Here is a 20,713-nt window from a genome sequence, read left to right on the forward strand (position 1 = left end):
CAGTGTGAACAACAGAGCAGAAATCCCATTAAACACAATGGAACATTGCTCTGTACATATTTTCCGGGAGGAATTTCAAGCAGAAATTAAGAGCAGATTACTCTTCAATTCCACATCTATTGCTCAGTGTGCAAGGGCTCTAGGACTGCAGCCAACTTCAGCCATTGGTAATCAAATGCCGCACACTCAGGTTTGCTTATCTAGTAAGGATAATTATAAAAAACAAAAAAAAACCTCAGAAATCAGCCTAGAAATACACAGGAAGACTTGGTAAATTATTTGAAGAGAGCTTGGACCACAGCCTCAGACTACGGTTAGTATCGCACCACAGTGTCATGGATTAAAGTTCTGCAGGTCATGCAAAGTGCCCCTGCTCATGCCAGCACAAGTCCAGGCCCACAGGTAGCATTGGGAGGGGCTGTCCGGATGATTCTTAGGTCATCTGGGTGGCCCATAGAAGACAGCAGCAGTCTGCGGCCGTCACTCCTACTACACAGAGCAACGGCCAGCAGACTGTCACTATCGTTATCATTGGATAGGTCATGTTTTAAGACAACAATCAGCTGACATTGTGCATGTGGTCTGCTTACTTCCTTTTAACATAACCTATTACACCAAGCGAATAGTCATTGGCTGTAATAGGGCCCTAAGAGTAGTGAAGATGGGTTTTGGCTGGGTCTTCCAGCATGACAATGCCCCAAAACACACAGCCAGGGCAACTTTACATAGAGCAATAAAGTAGCTGAATCAGGCCCATTTGACTGATTATCCCTCTGTGTAATAGGGGCAACGATCATTGGATGATCAGGTCTTTAGGTCTGGACCTAAAATAATCGTCCGCCAACCCCACATTGCTATGTGTGATAGCTACGAACAGCTGATGATTGAATTAACTGGCACACATCTCCTCTCCATGCGGCCAGTGAGTGGCTGAGTGGCATGTCAGCTCAAGAGACCGCTTTGAAGCTGCAGCCGCAGCACCACAGGTAAAAGCAGAGGACAGGAGAACACCTACAGCGTGGAGAGGTAACGTCCGTGCAGCCCTTGCTAAACAATCATCGAGCCATGGCTCAGTAGAAGAGATGAGCGAACCTTGAGCATGCCTATCCGAAACCCGAACTTTCGGCATTTGATTAGCGGTGGCTGCTGAAGTTGGATAAAGCCCTAAGGCTATGTGGAAAACATGGATATAGTCATTGGCTGTATCCATGTTTTCCAGACAACCTTAGAGCTTTATCTAAGTTCAGCAGCCACCGCTAATCAAATGCCGATCGTTCGGGTTCGGATGGACTCAAACCGGAACCCGGTTCGCTCATCTACTCAGTAGCAGATAGGAGCTCGCTTACATTATTGATCGGGCCACCATTTTCCCATTTGAAAACAAGCATTTCCAAGTCCTGGAGTGGCCCAGCCAGCCTCTGCACCTGAACCCAACAAAAAAATCTTTGGACTCAATGTTGCCCACCGTGGCAGCCCCAAAACCTGAAACATCTGGAGAAGATCCGTATGGAGGATGGGACACAATCCCTGTGCAGTGTGCGCAAACTTGGTCAAAAACTACAGGAAACATCTAACCTCTGTAATAGCCAACAAGGGTTTCTGTATCAAATATTAAGTTCTGTTTTTCTATTGTATCAAATACTTATTTCATGCAATCAAATGCAAATTAATTTAAAACTCAATGTAAATTTCTGGATTTTTTTTTTTAAAAGATTGTCTCTCTCTGTCTTGCAAAACCAGCAGTGTATGATACCCATTTTCCCCACAGTCTCAGATTTGATACCAAGTTAGAGAGAAGTTTGTGAGGCCCCATTTTGGTTCACGAGACCCCTGTAGAAGTTTCAGAGACTGAGATTTACACCATTTACTGCAATATAATCTGCTTATTGCCACACTATGGAAGTTATCCAGATGGTTTAGCGTTATAGAGGCTCAGCTGTCTTGGTGTTTGTTCATTGTCTTTTACAGGGCTATATTAAGAGCAGGGCTATTTATGTGGCTGTTTGGATACCATTGTGTTTACATGACGCAGCTGTTTTCTTATTCTCTTATATGCACAAAGAGCAATTAAAAAAAAAAAAAAAAAAAAAAAAAAAAAAAAAAAAAAAAAATCGATAAAAAATTGTAAAACTTCTACTTGTTAAAAACTATATATGAGCTCAGTCACATAAGCATGTGGAAAATGTTACACTGGAGTCCACGTATGGACCTGTGATTCATAGCCTCATTGTTATACTACAGCTCTGATGGGTCATCCCTAACCCTCCGTCACATACAATATCGGTTCTAACGAGTTCACATACAATGTGACTGTCAGGCGCAGGCTAGAAAAATACCTATAATATCTAATGTTTGCAATTTCAGTGCTCTAAAAGTGATCAGTGACATTTATAGGGATGTAATAAGAGACTACACATAATCAGGTGAAAAAACAAAAACAAAAAAAAAAACATTTACTTAACATAAAACTAATAACTGAAATACAAACATTTCAAAACTCCCGACAAATAGTCCCCAGTTCGACTGTCAAAAAACTCTACAAAGAAATTTTATGGAAACAAACTTAATTTTAAGGTACCTTAAGTACTATTAAACACACATTCAATCAGAATTAGATCCTGAAGTTTCCCCAGAAAAATTACACTTGCAGAACAAAGAGCAGGAATTACACTTCATTTTTGCATGTGTCAGGCAGATTGCATTATGACATTTGTGACATTCATAATAACAAAGCCTTCTGATTCCGATTTCCGTGGTACATCATCTCCTTCTTTTGGGAGGTGGTGCAGGTGGTGAATTTTCACTATCCTCTTCTGGGCGGAATCCTGAGCAGCACACTTTCTTTTTTAATCTGCCTTATTTCTATGAAATATCCTCACACTTTGTGCTATACATTCATAAAACAAGCTAAATAAACAATTGTGATGAATAAAAACATAAAATATCAAGCTTATTGAGTGTGACGTGTTCACATACAGTGAGCCTGAGAGATTAGCGCAGTTATATCTGTCCTCCTGAAGCTCTGCAATCTAACTGTGGTATGAGGTTTCACAGAGCTGCTAGAGACAGGAGACTACCTGGAGGGAGGGAATTTCCTCACAATCTGGTGAGGAAGGTGAAATGAAAGTAAAAGAGATGTACCTGTCAGGCCTATTGTATGTGACGGAGGGCTAAGGAACGATGCTACTCTTCATGGGAAGGAAAGCTGGCATCATGGTTGGCTTGTATTGCCTCAGAGCATTGCGGATGTGACTGGACTACACTTTAACAGAATCCCATGCACGGATAAGGAAAATAGAAAAATGCCATACCCAATAGGACATCTATGGTACTAGTCAATATTCCCATACAGAAGCTGTTCCAAAGATCTAAGCTTAGGGAATACTCAACATACAATAGAAAAAAGTACAGAAAATGGTTTATCAATGGATATAAGCACAAGATGTAAAAAGTCTTCATACAGAATGGAGTATGACACAATATATCACCTATAGGTTTGTTAAGCGTAAGAGGATTTTAATTATTCAGAGGCTCTCATTGTAGTTAAAAGAAATACTTAGGGAAAACCAAATTAATTATTAAATTGACACTTGGGAACAGTCTAATGACTTCAAGTAATAGGCTTTGTTAGATGGCTGTTCAGTCAGCCATAATCTGACATCCCTGACCTCCGCACAATGCAAAGAAAAACTAAATATTAAAGACAGTCAACGGAACAAAACAAGAGAACTAGTTAATTTACAGTACAAAAGAAGCAAAAAACTCTTGGCCAGCCAGCTGCCTTTGAAGTCCGTGCTGCTCCACCCTAGGGGCCTGGAAAAGCTGGATCCAGGACTGGATCCAGTTTTTCCAGGCACCTGGGCTGGAGCAGCAAAGAGTGGACTTCAAAAGCAACAGGCTGATAAGCAAATTGCCGAGCTAACCAAGCAATTCACTTCTTTTGTACTGCAAACTTGCTCATCTCTAAACAAATTCCCACAAAATGGGAGGGTGTCTATGAATGCCAGAGGTCATGTCAATCAGGAATCACTCAAGTCATTCAATGAACGCTGCTTTTCATTTTATTTTCATCTATTGCTTAGATGTAGATCATACAAGACATTGTAATGTGTGTCATTTATGTGAATGGCCCCCTTCCCCAAGTCCTCTACAGAAAGAGAGAGCCAAAGAGGCTTTCTCAAGCTCCTGATGTGCAACACGGTGTAACAACTCCTTAGTCCCCCGTTCCATACCTGACCTTGCTTAGGATGACAAGAAGCACTCCAGCTTTCAGCCGATCAGGAGATTGGAAAAGCCTCCGACTGTGCCAGAGAATAAAAGCAGTTCTTTACATTCTGGACGCACAGCTGGTATTATGTGTCTTATTGACCTAGCAGCTATCTAACAATTTCGTCAATTTTGAGGGTGAATTACAGCAAACAGATTACCTTAAACCCCTAGACGACCTAGGGCGTAAAGGTGCGCCCTGGCCACCTGTCACCAGACAATCCAGGACGCACCTGTACGCACTGGGTGTCTAATGCTCTGAAAAGCGCTCAGGAGCAGAGCGCGCTTCATAGCATGTGAGGGTCCTAACCGCACAATTAATGACAGGCTGCACCGATCACACTGCAGCCTATCACTAACCCCTTAAACACCGCAATAGCAGCATGTAAGTGACAGTAGCAGCTCCTGTCACTTATCGATCGGGACCCAGTGTGACTGTGGGAGTTTCAATCACTTTCACAGAACGCAGGAGGTCTCTTACCTTCCTCCGTGCGCCCCCATTCTGCTTATAGAGTCTGCCACAAGCAGGCTCAATGAGCAGAGTGCCTATTACACTGATCAATGCTATGCCTATGGCATAGCAGGGATCAGTGTATACAATCTAAAAAAATAAAAAAAAAAGGAAGATTTTTAAAAATACCCCAAAGCCCCTCCCCCAATAAAAATTTAAATCACCCCCATCCCATTATACAAATAAAATATAAAAAAAAAAAATAAACATATTATATACTGCGGTGTGCGTTATTGTCCGATTAATTTAAATATAACATTAGTGATCCTGTACGGAGAATTTCGTAAACGTAAGGAGGGAAAAAAGTGCCAGAATTGCTGATTTTTTGTAACAGCATATATAAAAAAATTTCATTAAAAAGTGAGCAAAATGTCTGATCTACACAAATGGTAAATGGTATTAATACAACTAGAGATCATGGCGCAAAAATTGACACCCCATACAGCCCTGTAGGTGAAAAACTAAAGCTGTTAAGAGTCACAATAAGGCTATTTTGCTAAACATTAATTGCAAAAAAAAAAAAAAAAAAAAAAAATTATATTTACTATATATATATATATATATATATATATATATATATATATATATATATATATATATATATATATATATATATATATATATATATTTTTTTTTTTTTTTTATTTTTTATTTTTTTTTTCATATATATATATATATATATATATATATATATATATATATATATATATATATATATATATATATATATATATATATATATATGAAAAAAAAATTATATTTATATATTTTTTTTTTTTTCATATTATATATATATAATAAAAAAAAACATTTGGAAAATCAACGTAAAACCTGCATATGGTTGTGTTCGGACTGACCTATAGAATGACAGTGTCGTGTAATTTTTACCGTACAGTGCATTATGTAGACATGGGAACCCCCCCAAAGGTTACATAGTTTTTTTTCTTCTAATTTCACCAATTAATAAAAATATTTTTGGGGTCCCATCATACATGTTAAAGTAGATTGAAAGGTGCCGTTACAAAGTACACCTATTCCTGAAGAAAAAATAAGCCCTCACATGGCCCTGTAGATAGAAAAATGAAAGTGCTAGAGCTCTTAGAAGGGGAGGAGGAAAAAACAAAAACGCTAAACTGAAAATTGGCACAGTCATATGGGTAATTTTAGGCCGGGTCATGAAAGGGTTAAAACAGAGGCACATGCTTAAAAAATACCTTTGATATTTAGGCATAAGCTCTTGTGGTTATATATTCATACTGCAAGAGGTTATACTTTTTATAACAAGTCCGTTCTAGCTAAAAAAGGAAGGAATGGGTGCCAGGTCCAAAAATATCACCGATAGGCTGTGCCCTTTCTCAAACAAACATCAGAAATTCCACATTCCTCTAACATGGGGAAGGGCAGGGGGGAGTCGCGTTTACTCAATCACTTATCATTTTATGGTTAGGAAACTTCCACTCCCTTAGTATTTATGATGAAACAAAAAATACTTTAGTAATAAGCAAAATATCTGTTCACAGGGTAGTCTCCTAAAATACCAGGGGGGTGCGAATCGCAGTCAAACTGCTAACAGGGCCCTTGGCATTGCAAGCATTCCTGACACACTGCTAGCCTACTGCTTGCAAAAAACAGCCTGGGTGTGAGATGACGAAATGCAAATTCCAGGCTGGGGAATGCCAGCAAGAAAGAATCTAATCCTAGGCACCAACACTGGAACAGCAAACCCACTGCACGCTAGGCACAAAAACCTTGTCACCACTAAGCACCTGGCACGACAATCTCTATCTGTATATTTAAAAAAAAACTAGCATTTAGAGTCGAAAGCCATGCGTGCACCAGAACTTCTTCTAAAGCCCACTCATAACTTTCTCAGTCAAAAGACACGTGTAAGACGTGATCTGGTGACAGGCTGGGATCTCTACCTGGCGGTGTCCCCACAGTTTGGCTTGAACATTAGTAACTTACAAGATATTCAGCGCTCACCCCATGAACTTAGGAGAGCAATGACGTACAGCTTGCATTCACCTCTGACTTGTGCCTGTGTTTGTGTGACCTGCCGGGAAGGGGTGTTGGCGACATTGAGCACTCACACACTGGGTCCGGCACTGTGTAATCAGGAAGGAAAACTTGCCTAAACCTTGTGCTAGCTTTATATTACGCTCTTCTGCTTTTTGTTTTATATACACAGTATAGACAAAATATCAGAATACACATGGAAAATATATGGTGTGAAAGCCATCTTATTGCAGCAAGAGTAAAGCCCCTATTACATGGGGCGATGAGAGGGAGCAAGTGAGCACTGACCTGTCAGGTAAGCGATCGTTGCTTCTCGCTCCCCGCTTGATGGCGGCGCTATTACACGTTGGCAGCGAGCGGGTAAGCGCCAGGGGGGCCGCGGGTAGGTGCTGGGGGGGGCTGCCCAGGTGATTGCTAGATCGTCCGGGCACCCCATAGAAGATAGTGTCAGTCTGCTGCCGCCGCTCCTGTTCCACGGAGCGATGCTAGCATATTGCTGCAACACGGGCCGGTGCTCGGTAATAGACCGATGCCATACATGGAACCTGGCGGTACATTTGCTTTAGGATAACAAAACACAAGGAACTTGTCGTCATTGACAGCTATTGCGCCTGAGGTATCTATACACATTGGGCCAGCAGTGATGTGAATGAGAAGAGGTGGGTAAGCCCTTGCCAGACTCATCTGTTGGTGGCTGATTTCTCAGAGAACAGAACGATAATGCAGTGGAACTCCAATAGTCCCTGCGTGTTCCCTGATGGGATAGTGTCGTAAGGTCCCTATACACATTAGACAGTCAGCCAGTCCAACTAAAATTAGTAGGTTTGGCTGACTTCTGTTTAATCTGTATGTGGGCCTTGGTTACACACCAACCATTATCTAAGGCTGCCATACACAAGACAGAAGTAGGTTGTTGGCTGAACAAACATTTCTCCTACACTGTAGTCATCACAGTTGTTCACACTGATCATACATGATAAATGGCTTCAGGTGAAGAATGCACAATCTTTCTAGATCCCTACTTGGAACTTTAATCAAGATCCCCAATAATCATTAAAAGACAATAAAATTAGAGATCCTCTGTCCAACTATTCACCAAAACTTTCAAACAGACAACCTCTTTCCAAACTATGACAGACTGTCACTGGTTGTCGAAAATGATAGAAGTTTCACCCAATGAACAATCCATTTCCTTTAACTTAAAAATAAAATGAAAAAATGCATGCCTATAGGGACATTGGATGCCCTATTATGCCCACTTCAAGTCATAGTAACAGGAAACCACCAAGGACATCAACAAAACGTTTGCCTTGCTTGTGCTCCATGTCAATTTCAAGTGCCATTGGCATATACATCTACATCTAGGTATGAAAGCATCAGGGTGGTAGTATACACAAGAGCACAACACCATCATGCATACAACATAGCCTGTCACAACACTCCCTACAACACCAGCACTGTGCAGAATTCTGTTCTTGTAGAAGACCATATAAAACGTCTGCACACAATTAGAACCTCGACTCCATTGTTAAATTCACTCTTGAGCTGAAACAATCTATTGCTCTTCTGTGTAACTATAACTGAACCCCCAAAGCCATGTTATGAATTCTAGTGTAAAGCTTTCCCAAAATAGCTGTTAAAAGGGCAAATTATATATTGTCAGCAATAATTTAGGATTGGAGAGTGCAACAGGCAAGTATGCATGTGATTTTTAGATGTCAATTGGCCCTGCAGAGCATAGGAAGTCTTCCTTTCTATATAATAGGCAAGCTTTACATAAACACGTTAGAGGACATCTAGTATGGAAATTTTAATAGCATTTAAAGGGGTTATCCAGCGCTACAAAAACATGGCCACTTTCCCCCCTACTGTTGTCTCCAGTTCAGGTGCGGTTTGCAATTAAGCTCCATTTACTTCAATGGAACGGAGTTTCATAACCCCACCCAAACTGGAGACAACAGTAGGGGGAAAGTGGCCATGTTTTTTGTAGAGCTGGATAACCCCTTTAATATTAGTGTTGAGCAGATCTCTGTCATTGTTTTCCTGGCAGCCTTAGGGCAGCATCCAACTTCTGTAGCCGCAGGGAATAAAACACCGAACATTTAGGTTCAGATGACGCTGGCGAACCCAAATATTTTGACAGATTAGCGCAACACTATCCGTAGGGGTGTAATGTTTTCTCCTCCAACTGCATACCTGACCAAGTAGGAGGGTCACATCTGTCTCCATATTTAAAGGAAGCCTGTCACCCCGCCCAACCCGACCCGGAGCAGTCATTCTCTATTTGCTTCAGACTCATCTCGGGTGAGCACGCGCACGGCTTCCAGCATGGATTTCTCGGCGGCAGGAAGGGGTCCAGGATCGGGACTTCAAGGAAGGGGTAAGTATAAGGGGCTCCACCGGGGAGGGGTGGGGGGGAGCAGAAGTTCCTGTGACTGCCACTTGGCACCATTAAAGGGGTTGTCTAGCGAGAATCTTGTTCTTTCAAATCAACTGGTGTCAGAAAGTTATATAGATTTGTAATTTACTTCTATTAATAAATCTCTAGTCTTCTCATACTTATTAGCTACTATATGCCATGCAGCAAATGTTTTATTTTCAGTCTGACACAGTGCTCTCTGCTGACATATTTGGCCAAGACAGGAACTGTCCAGAGCAGGAGAGGGTTTTCTATGGGGATTCATATATAACTGAGGCAGATCTACTGTCTGGGACAGAGATGTCAGCAGAGAGCACTGTGTCAGACTGAAAATAAAACATTTCCTGTAGGACAAACAGCGGCTAATAAGTATGGGAAGACTTGAGATTTTTTTAATAGAAGTAAATCACGAATCTATAACACTTTCTGATATTAGTTGATTTGAAAGAAAAAGTTTTTCGCTGGACAACCCCTTTAATGTGCATGAGGTTGTTGTGCTGGAGGCAGGCACACGATTTCCATAAGGCCCAATAATATAAATGGGTGAATCACAGAAAATTCTCCAACAAATATGAAACCTATGAATTCACTGTAACTCAGTTATTGGTGCACTTCAGGTCTTAAAAAGGAAGCATTAGGCAACGTCTCCGATGTGCAAAGTACACTGCAAAACAGAGCAAACAGCATTCAAATACATGCACTAAAACCTAACCTGAGGCCAAGCCGACGCCAGTGACTAATCCACTTTGCATTAAGACACAAAGCAAATAGTGGCTATAGATCACCGTACTAGCTATACACTTGCCATCCCAAGCCATGTGGTTTTCTGCAGAAATTTACCATATACAGTAGATTATTTCTGACCATAACATAGCAAAGCAACATGTGTGCATTACGAGAAGGCCATGTTCACACTGGCAATAAAACTGTGTGCTTTTTAAAGGTGATGTTTCCACGCTGGCTGGAAAAACAATAGCTGTTCTGCATAAACAACTGTTGTTCAACATTTCCTACAGTCGGAAAGAATGAAAATGTTCATTAGTTGTGGCCGTAGATAGTGTTAAACAATGGCTGTTCACGTGAAATGAAAAAACAGATCGCTGATCTCAGGGAGACCAGCCAAACGACAACACTGCCAGCTGCTAGTGAAAGAGCTCAATGCAGTGAATTCTTAGGTGCATTGCCCCCTGGGAAACATGAATATGCAAAAGAGCCCGTGGAGCCTCATCAAGGAGTCTCGAAACATAGGACTAGCCAGACATCCCACCGGGAAGGACCCAGCCATGGGGTGGCTCCTGTAGGGAAACCACCAACCCCCCCCATATTAAGTGGCCCTATAAGTCAATTTAATGACAAGGGAAAAACCAAGGCCACGTAACCATCCACATACAGCTGTTTTGGGGTGTTGCCCCTCATCAGTGTGGAGCAGGATTCTGGCTAGGTGGGAGCAATGCCTAGTAGAGCCATAAGAGAAACAGATCGCTGATCTCAGGGAGACCAGCCAAACGACAACACTGCCGAAACAGCTGTATGTGGATGGTTACCTAGCCTTGGTTTTTCCCTTGTCATTACATTGACTTATAGGGCCACTTAATATGGTGGTTTTGGTGGTTTCCTTACAGGAGCCACCCCTTGGCTGGGTCCTTCCCAGAGGGATATCTGGCTAGTCCTGTGTTTCGAGACTCTTTGATGAGGCTCCACGGGCTCTTTTGCATATTGATTTCAATGCGGAATGTTAAAAAAAATAAATAAATGTTTTGCTGTGCAGAAAAAGTAGTGATGTGTCACTTCTCGGTGTGGTTCCTCATTGAATGCTCCCCATGAATTCAAAGTAAACTTTAGAAAGAAGGCATATTCTTTACATAACAGATTATATGAGAGGGCAATATGAATACTGCACTTGTATGGTTGGAACCAAGTATCTTATGAATAATGTAATGCCTAACAAAGGAGCCGGAGCACAGCAGGTCTGTCACATGCAGCACACAGTGTTCAGCCCCGTGAAGCTGCCACCTTAGCAACACTGAGAAATCCCATGCAATTGTTGCACTTACCTTCCGCATGCTGCCTGGATACCTGCAGCTGAATTAACCAGACACAAAGGTTAGGTGACAGCTCAGAAAATGATTTCCTTTGCAAATACATCCCTTCATTTTAAGGAGGATTGCTTCTTACATTGTGACTAAGGGTGTTAATACACAATGATTTTTCGGCGAATAACCATAAAGGATTTCAAATGACAGTTATGACGAGCGATCGCAGCCCCTCTCCTCGCTCTTAGCCACTGTTAGCGAGTGTAATGTCGCCGACATCAAGCGCCGATCTGACAAACCGGCACTCGCTTGCTCCTCTGAATCGACCAGTGTAGTAGGGGCTTTAAAGGGGTAATCCAGGATTATTGCAAAAACACCAAACACCCCTGCCCCCTGGTTGTGTGGTAATACAACTCAGCCTAATGCTGCATTTACACGAAACGATTATCGTGCGAATTCGCACGATAACGATCAAATTCGAACGATAATCGTACGTGTAAATGCTGCGAACGATGAAACGACGAACGAGAAATCATTCATTTTGATCTTACAACATGTTCCAAAATAGTCGTTCGCAAAAAATTCGCAGATCGTTCCGTGTAAACAGTCGTTCGCCAATTTAACCAATGTGTGAGATAGGCTTAAGCGATCGCAAAACGAATTTCCGTACGATATATCGTACCGTCTAAACGCTGACCATCATGAAAAAAAAAAAAATCGTTACTCCGACATAGTTAATCGTACGATCGGGCCAATTATCGTTTCGTGTAAACGCAGCATAATTCACCTAAATTGAGACCGGAGAGGTGCTGTTTCTGGGTAAAAGTAGTCATGATTTTCTAAGGGTATGTTCACACTGAGGAATAGGCAAGGAATTGAAGAGGGAAGTTTTCTGCCTGAAATTCTTCACATATTCAGCTCTGGCAGAAATAGGAGCAGAATTCAAGCCCTATTAACTAGGATTTCTCTAGAGGAACGTGCCCAAAGAGTTGACATGCCAATTCCCGAGGCAGAAAGCAGATCCGGAAGATTCCGCACGGAAATTCCGGCGTGTGAACATCATAGCAGAAATCCAATTAGACACTGGTGCAATGCTATATTCATATTTTATGGGCAGAATTTGAAGGGAATCCGCAGCTAATTTCATGCGAATTCTGCTTGAAATTGCGGGACTATTCCTCAGTCTGGAGAACCCCTTTAAAAGCCTCTCTCAAGTCATTTCCAGTCAACCACCCCTCAATGATGCCAATGCACACTAATAAGACATAACATAAGATGTCCTGAGTATAATTCAGGGTCTGTAGAGAAGGGAAGGCACTGTATCGGCAACCGTGGCTATGTTTACCAACACAGATTTATTTGACAGATTTTTTTTAAGCCAAAGCCAGGAACGGATCTGTAAAGGGGAGAAATCTCAGTCTTTCCTTTAAAACCTGTTCTCTGTTCATAGTCCATTTCTGGCTTTGGCTTAAAAAAATCTGTCAGATAAATCTGTATGTGCAGCCTGTAAGTGGTTGTCACATCTGTACAATGCAAAGAACTCAATTCAGCTGGATGATGGACTCTGTATTATGCAATATCAATGGTTTTCTGCTACTTCACTAGTGGCAAACACTTAGCACCACCTAAGGTTTCTAAGAAGCATCTGCACCTTCTCATTCAGAAGGAAAGAACACACCCAACCTAAACAATTCAATGAAATAAGTTACTTTCACAGTGTGGCTGGTAAGTCCAGGAACTCCTAACATCAGTGTACAGATACACCTCTATACAAATGGGGAAATTGGAATTTTTAAAGCTACAAAAAGAAATCCTTTCTTCTCCTGCTCCCTATCGGGGGAGTGTTTTCCAGGGTGCAGTATCAGTGCAGGCAGTGTCAGGTTCAGCTCATTGAACATGCTTTCCTCATGTGTCAGCGCTGGTATGCAGAAACCCCCTCACTATGCCCCTATATACCACACACCTCTCCACCTCATCTGTTTTAATAATGGCTCAAGTGGTATTCTAGGAACTCACTTTTAGCACAAAAAAGAGCAGAGACCGCATTGCACGTCTTTAATTCATACCTTGCAGTAATGGGGAAATCAGAGAAGACCCACATGACAGCTTAAGAGAAGTCATAACGGCACAGTGATCTGGCCACTTTATCCGAGACCTTCCTCTGATTTGGATCACTGCAATTACTAAATGTCAGATATTACCAAGTTATAAGAGTCTCCAGCTAAGAGAAAAAATAGAGAGAACTTAGAGATACTGCCAAACATTCCAGTTGGTGACCTCTGGTACCGGCATTAAGAAACCTTTCACCTACTTGGAGCAGAAAAAATAATAAACTAACCCATGGTAGAAGCTACCCCACAGACCAGCCATTATTATTATTGGTCCTAATCCAACGGACGTCAGAATACAATACACCGTCCAATGAGAACAAAACAGAAGACCTTCCAAAAGGGATGTCCAGGGACATAACTGCGGGCACCTCAGGTCCTCATGAGATGACATCATAGGAAGCAGTGGTAATAAGCTGGACATTGGGAGGCACCATAACAAATCTCAGAGCAAAAATATATGTACTGAACAAACATCAAGGCCTTCATTTGCAGAACTTCAGAGTTCAGTAAGAAATATATACCTTTTGCTAACCTACCACCCTATGTATGATGGATGCCATTAAGAGGCACATGCATACCTCAGCGTTCCCTGACATATACCTGCATCAGGAATATCTATAAATGTAAGCGTCTATAAATGAGGCCCGTTTAATCTTATATAGGTATAAAGTAGAATACACCAATATGTAATTTTCATGTCTTTTTTTTTTATGTCCTTTTACAAGGACAGATCATCAAGAGGCAGGAACATACATGGGCAGATTATCAGAATGAGAAAGGGCCAGAGATCAGCTGGCAAGCCAGAAACCGCTCATTTGTCAGCAAATCTCAACTTTTGTTTGGCCACTCATATCAATAGTCGTCCGCACATCTCCTCGTGTAAACGGAAATGTGACGACAACTACAATGAAGTGAATATGCCACATGAACAATACAGCAATCATTTCATCAGCCCAGCTACACAAATGGTTGAGCCCAGTAAAGGCCCTATTACACGAAACTATTATATAAACATTCGTATTCGGCTGATATCGGCCAATAATCGTCTTGAGAGATGTCGGCGCATTGTTGCAGTCGTTTGTCTTTCAACATGTTAAAAGACAAAACTTAGCAGAGATTTGCTGCTGTCGCCCCGTGGAACATGAGCGGCGGCAGCAGATTTCCGCTATTTGCTACGGGCTGCCCGGACAATCTAGCGATCACCCGGGCAGCCCCTTCTGCACTCCATCACACCGTGTAATAGGGGCTTAAAAGTAGTTCACAGACTCATTTATGATTCAACATAAAGACTTTGTATATAAACAAAACGTTACTGTGAAATATTCAACGTATGGCAAACTTGTATCAATTCAATGCCATTACTATATCTTCCGGTCAAGGGCAAAGGTAGGTAAGGTAGGTTAGGCATCTGCCTCCTGGGCTGAGATGTAGGCCTACAACAGCAAACTATTTTTCCTCTGGGTTAAGTGGAGACGAGCTATACCTCTGCCGCTAGTAACCTCTACTTCTCAGAGTAAAAGATGTCTCGGATAGAAGTTACACAGGAAGGCAGCCAGCAAGGTATTTGAGACAGGACTTGTACAGCATCCAGGAGGAGATCACTCGGATTAAGCTCTGAACAAATCGCTCCATAGATTGGAGTGCAGAGATCAGGGTTTGTGCTACAGCTCTGTGTCTCATCGACAAGTCTTAGCATTACATAGTGCTGCTTCCAGCCTCATTTCTCTTCCTTGGACACACAGAGGTTGTGGAGAAGGAGACCAGAGTACGTGCAGAGTCCAATAGGGACATATTAATAAGAAGCATTTGATGAGGTGCAAAGTGTTTATCTAACGGTAGAGCTTTATACTACAGAGTCTCTAGGCAGGACGGCCTGTATATGATAGACTTTCCACATGTTCCGTGTACTTTTTCAGGAACTGAAGACATGGTTTGTGGCTGATAATGACTCATAGTACTCAGGTAGGAAGGATCTAGGTGGAGTAGCCAAATTTCCTGGAATAAAGCCCAGATCAATGGGAAAGATTACAGAGAGTGAAAGTTTAAGAGACAGTGAGGTTATGGCCATTACAGAATGCAGCTATGGGGAAACCTCAGCTTGTAACTTGTTAAACTGGTAGAGTAATATAAGGGGGGTTGGTCTATAAGCATATGCTTTGTGTACAGATGGAAATAGGAAAAAGGAAACTATTATAAGGAGTTTACTAATATAAGGTTACTAGTTAGATTGATCCTTATGTATAAGAAAAAGTTCAGATATAAAGTTGTAGGATACTAAGTTAGGGTATGTGCACACTCAGGAATCCGGGCGGATCACCCACCACGGATTCCGCAGCTGCCCCCGGGCCATAGACTCCATTCTATGCACAGAAAGATTCTGCCGCCCGCCTGAAGAATGAACCTGATCATTCTTCAGGCAGATGGCGGAATCTGCCTCACCATCGAAGCAGGAATGCGCATGGACGAGCGGAAGAGGGGACATACCCTAAAGGAGTTATGAAAAGATTAGGTGACGTCTAAAGCAAAAGACAGATGGGTGGATGAGACTGTCTTAAAGGAGAAGCCCCTGCCCAAAAAAAAAAAAAGAAGAATACTCCCCCATCCCCGTGCCCCATTATTACCAAGGGTTCGCTGGTACAACTACATACAGCAAATAATGGCTTGTTTGGCCAATAATCTCTATGTAATAGCGCCCTAAGAGGCCTTACCATTAGTTTCAAATGAACTGGTACCAAAAAGTTATACAGATTTGGAATTCTCTACTTAAAAAAAAAATAATTCTCAAGCCTTCCAGTACTTATTAGCTGCTGTATGCCCTGGAGGTAGACGAGTAGTGGCTTTCAACCTGACACTCCACGTTGCCTCCTCTGTCCGTGCCAGGCACTGTCCAGAGCCAGAGCAAGGGCAAAATTCTGCAGCAGAGGATCTGAGTGAAGCTGCTGACGCACTGTATAAAACTGTATGAAAAAAAAGGGGAGGGGGTTCAAGGATTCTAACAACCCCCTTAAAGACTTAAGATGCTGTTACAGGCCTTACTGTAAAGTAGTCTAAATGACACAAGCCTTTCATTTAATTCACAAAGTAATTCAATAAGACATATGACACAAACTATTAAATAGAGAATAGCAGAACAAAAACGCCATCAAGAACTTCCCGGCCGCAACTCTCCCCGCGATTAGTCTAGAATTAATGCTCCAAATAATGAGCACATTGCATGACAAGCACAATGAGCTGAATGTCTGAAGAATATTGGGACATCTTATTGCATGAAGAGGATTTACAGTCCCTACTAAACTACACCATGTGGATGTCATAAAGAGGGGGCAGCAGAGAACTGCTGGGGGGGTTACATGAGGTGGGTATGCTGCACATGTGTGCACTAGAAGCTCCGCAGTGGACTATGGTGTCACCAATGTCAATGAAATCTAAACAAATCTTACTTGCCTACAGTATAGACATCTGCTGCACAGAAAGTGACTGGCGGGGTAAATTTAAAGTAAAAGTATGTAAAAGTATTGAGCAGGTTCATTTCGGTCATCGAAAACTCAAGGATGTGTTGGGAAATTTCCCTATTCAACTGTACTATAAAGGTCAAAACCTACAAACAAGACGACTGTCAACGACAAAGGTCAGGCACCCAAACAGTGCCACATCACACTGCCTGAGAGACAGCTAATAAAAAGGGAATAGGGTCATGTTGTGACAAGCAAGTTGGATTACTGGCAAATGTTGGCTCACGGCCATGGCGACCTTTTATTAGCTGCTATGCTGCGTATTACCTATCCTCGCCTTATCCCCAGGAGCTGTACAGCTATGCACCATGAAATCTGCTGTTCACTACCAACTTTTGGTTCCTACTTAGGCTTCTTGAGGACACAATAATAATATATTCACATTGACCCCCATGTCTGCGTTTTTTTTTATCCATCCCTACTACCCGTTTCCCCGAAAATAAGGCATAGCGGAGGATTTACAAGATAGCTTAAAATAAGCCGACACCCAGGTTATGTCTGGTTTGTGATGACAACTATATAATAAATATAATTTTTTTAACAATAAGTGTGAATTCTTCATGGAAAAATAAGACATCCCCTGAAAATCAGACATATCACATCTTTGGGAGCAAAAATGAATATAAGACACTGTCTTATTTTCGGGGAAACACGGTAGATACATGCATTTTGTTTCCAGACTTACAGTTTATTAGCAGTATATAGCACTGACCAGAAAAGGCTGGTGTGCTGACACACTAGTATCATTGTGACACTGTCACTGAGATGTAGTAGGTCATGCTGCTGCTGATACATGTCATATCTTCGAGTATTACACCGACATTCTTTCCTTTTTATGCATGTGCGGCGGGCACGGCTTTAAAGTCAATACATTTGCTGCAATTGTTAGTTTCTATTAGTGTATAAAACCTAGTAGTAGAAAATACCTGACATGTATGCCGGCATAAAATCTAATCGTATATCATGGACTGAGGAAGACAACATAGGCAAGTGTCCAAAATAAATAAAAAAAATAAATAAAAAAAGCACGCCATCCACAAGCGTGACTGCCGAGGAATGAACTCAGAATGGCACGTGCCCTATAGTGTTTAGCTGGGCGCCTGGAGTCAACTCCCATCCCTAGTACACACATATAGGGTGTCTTCACACGTACCGTATCGATGCGTTTTTATTTTCACATGATTTTCATGTGAAAATCAAAACTCGCATGTAAAAATCGCACCAAAAACGCAGCGATACGGTACGTGTGAAGCTACCCATAGGGAGTATATACTGCACTTATTCTTCAGTCAGCATTTTTTCCCATCTTATAAAAAAAGTATTAGTACACAATATTAGCTCTGTAACCACCCTAATATCACAACCTCACAGCAACTGAACTAAACAACTGCAACAACGGCCATCTATCTGTGCTCTGCATCATCTCTGGCACATAATCTTTTATACCAGCTTTCTTATTAGATATAATCCAGCGTGGGTATAAGCTACAATACCACTACTAACAGGCATGACCAGAACACAGACCCCCAGCCCCCCCTCAGGACAGAACAGCCGGGGGGGACAAGCACAGCTGCTGGACTATTTCTGGAAGTCAAAATAACAGAGGCGGCCCACACAGGCCTGCCTGCATACCAGTGCCATGCCCTGTGCCAGTGTAGGAAGTGAGCAAACTGCAAGGAACAAAGCAGCGTGCCAGGCTGTCTATTGTATAACATAAAAAAAGGTTAGTGAACAAAAGGGCTGCTACACACTGCAGTTAAAAAAGCACAATCTTACCCTGTGCCGACACTGAGCCCTTGGCTTCCTACTGATACACACACGGTACACCTAAACTGGGCTGCAGATGTTACCGCACGCAGATCCTCTATCAGTGTTTGCCTAGTCAGTGAGCGGACACACCTTACCTTCTTCTGTTAATAAGCAACTAACAGGATATTCCTAAATTCCACACAGGGCTGGACGCCTTTTATGCTTTAAAATTCAAGGAAAAATTTGAGAAAAAAGAAAAAAAGAATAAACCTTTTACTACCATAAATGCTGAAAGTAATACTATTCCAGTCTGCCAACCACATGGCATATGATTTTTTTTCTAGACAGGGAAGTGTTTGCAGATAGGGCTACCCTTGGCACAGAGGGTGGCCTAGAACAGCACAAACTTAACACGCAGTGTGTGAACACAGCCCAATAGAGACTCAAAACGTTCAAAACCAAGTTTTTTGTTGTTTTTTTGGAGCATTTATAGGAAAAGTGTGTTTTTGGTGCATTTTACAGGTGCTTCATGCGGTCAAATGTTTTATAGCATCTGTATGCAAAAAATACACCACAAATTGAGGATTTTTTGGCACATAGACAGCTTATTACATCTAAGTACCATGCAATTTTATAACCAAAAACAGCCTGTGAATGGTCAAGCAGTTTCCCATTTAATTCAATGGGGTAGAATGGATGTAAAATAAACTCCCCCCCCCCTTACACTATAATCCTGTCTGTCTGCGAACCACATGGCACAGCGCTCTCTCAGGGCATGCGGCATGTATATTATAGGAGTATCACATGACACAGAATATGCCGCAGCCAAGAACTAGCACACGGCCACCATATTCCCCATAGTAGGCGCTCCTATCTCACCACACCCTTTCTATCAGGTATTAGGACAGCTGCAGGCTCTCACAATAAAAAGTAATCCAAACGATACAAAAACTCATACATAGAAAAAGTTTTCACAGACTTTTGTCCGCTGCATGCGGTGACTTCACGGGAAAAACTTGCAGATATTCAGTGACCCAATGCAGATTTCTGGGGGATTTCTTTAGTCTACACAATCTGCGGCTCACCGACTGCTGCAGAACTACATCTCCCAGGATAACCTGACAGCCTCAGGGCATGCTGGGAGATGTAGTCCTACAACTGCTGCAAGTGAAGAAACGCACATGGATAGCTGTTTGTGTGAATAGATCCCTATCCAGTCACTATGTAATACCCCTCCATTACCGTATGGGAGCATGGAGGACTAGGCATATAGCCACCTAGTGACGTAGACACTACTTGTATACACTACCCTACAGCAGGGCAGTTATGCTGAGACTTGTAGTGCAGCTGATAAGTCAGTCATATAACACACACAATGCATGCAGGCTATAGATAGAAGAGAGCAGCACACTAGCGGCACTCACAAGTCTCATACAGCCCAGTCTCTCACAAGCTCAGGGTAAACGTGACTGCTCACCATGGCTCCCGACCACCGGCCACCGTGCCCCCAGTTCCCCGGCATCTCACCTGAGTACAGGTCACTATGAGCCTCCGCCGGGAGACCGCAACTCTTTCTCTGGGACAGTCCCGGCCTCTCAGCTACGGAGCATGCGCAGCCCGAGCGCGTTTCCAAATGGACGGGGGCGTGGCTGTTGATAGCTCCTCCCAAGTTGACCCCGAGTATACAGTGACAGCGTAGAGCCGGGGAGGGGGGCCGTGCACGTGTGTGACATACAATACACCCACTGCTGCGTCCCACAAGAGCCGGGGAGACCCTGACCTCACATTATGTGTGCTGGGGCAGCCGGGTAGTGGCAGGATGCACCCACGGGGAATAGTTATCTAACGGTTTGCTGCCCCTAGCAACCAATCACAGCACAGCTTTAATTTTATGTGCAACATTAAGTAAATGAAAGCTGAGCTCTGATTGGTTGCTAGGAGCAACAAGGTTTCTCTCACCACAACATTATGGGTATAAACCCACACACCGTATACGCAGCAAAAACGCAGCAAATACGCAGCAAATACGCAGCAGATGTGATGGTGAAGATGTGATGCTGTGTTCAGTTATTTAGAGCTAATCTGCTGCGTATTTG

General features: G+C 42.4%; 1 protein-coding gene across 5 annotated transcripts in view; it reads right to left on the reverse strand.

Moving 5' to 3' along the window:
• The window catches only part of MYO1C (myosin IC), a 90,069-nt gene extending 69,658 nt beyond the window's left edge, over window positions 1-20,411 (reverse strand). Inside the window, exons 1-2 of one of the 5 annotated variants that reach the window (XM_069945992.1) lie at window positions 20,145-20,411; window positions 11,267-11,294 (exon numbers count right to left, since the gene is read on the reverse strand). In XM_069945992.1, the coding sequence (XP_069802093.1) occupies window positions 11,267-11,275 (9 nt within the window). In that variant the 5' untranslated portion in view covers window positions 11,276-11,294; window positions 20,145-20,411. Of the gene's footprint in view, window positions 1-11,266; window positions 11,295-18,644; window positions 18,728-20,094 lie in introns of those variants that run through there. The other 4 variants (XM_069945993.1, XM_069945994.1, XM_069945990.1 and 1 more) reach the window with 4 other exon arrangements.
• Window positions 20,412-20,713: the final 302 nt, after the last annotated feature.

The sequence above is a fragment of the Dendropsophus ebraccatus genome, chromosome 11 (genome assembly GCF_027789765.1).
Source record: "Dendropsophus ebraccatus isolate aDenEbr1 chromosome 11, aDenEbr1.pat, whole genome shotgun sequence".
NCBI lineage: Eukaryota > Metazoa > Chordata > Amphibia > Anura > Hylidae > Dendropsophus > Dendropsophus ebraccatus.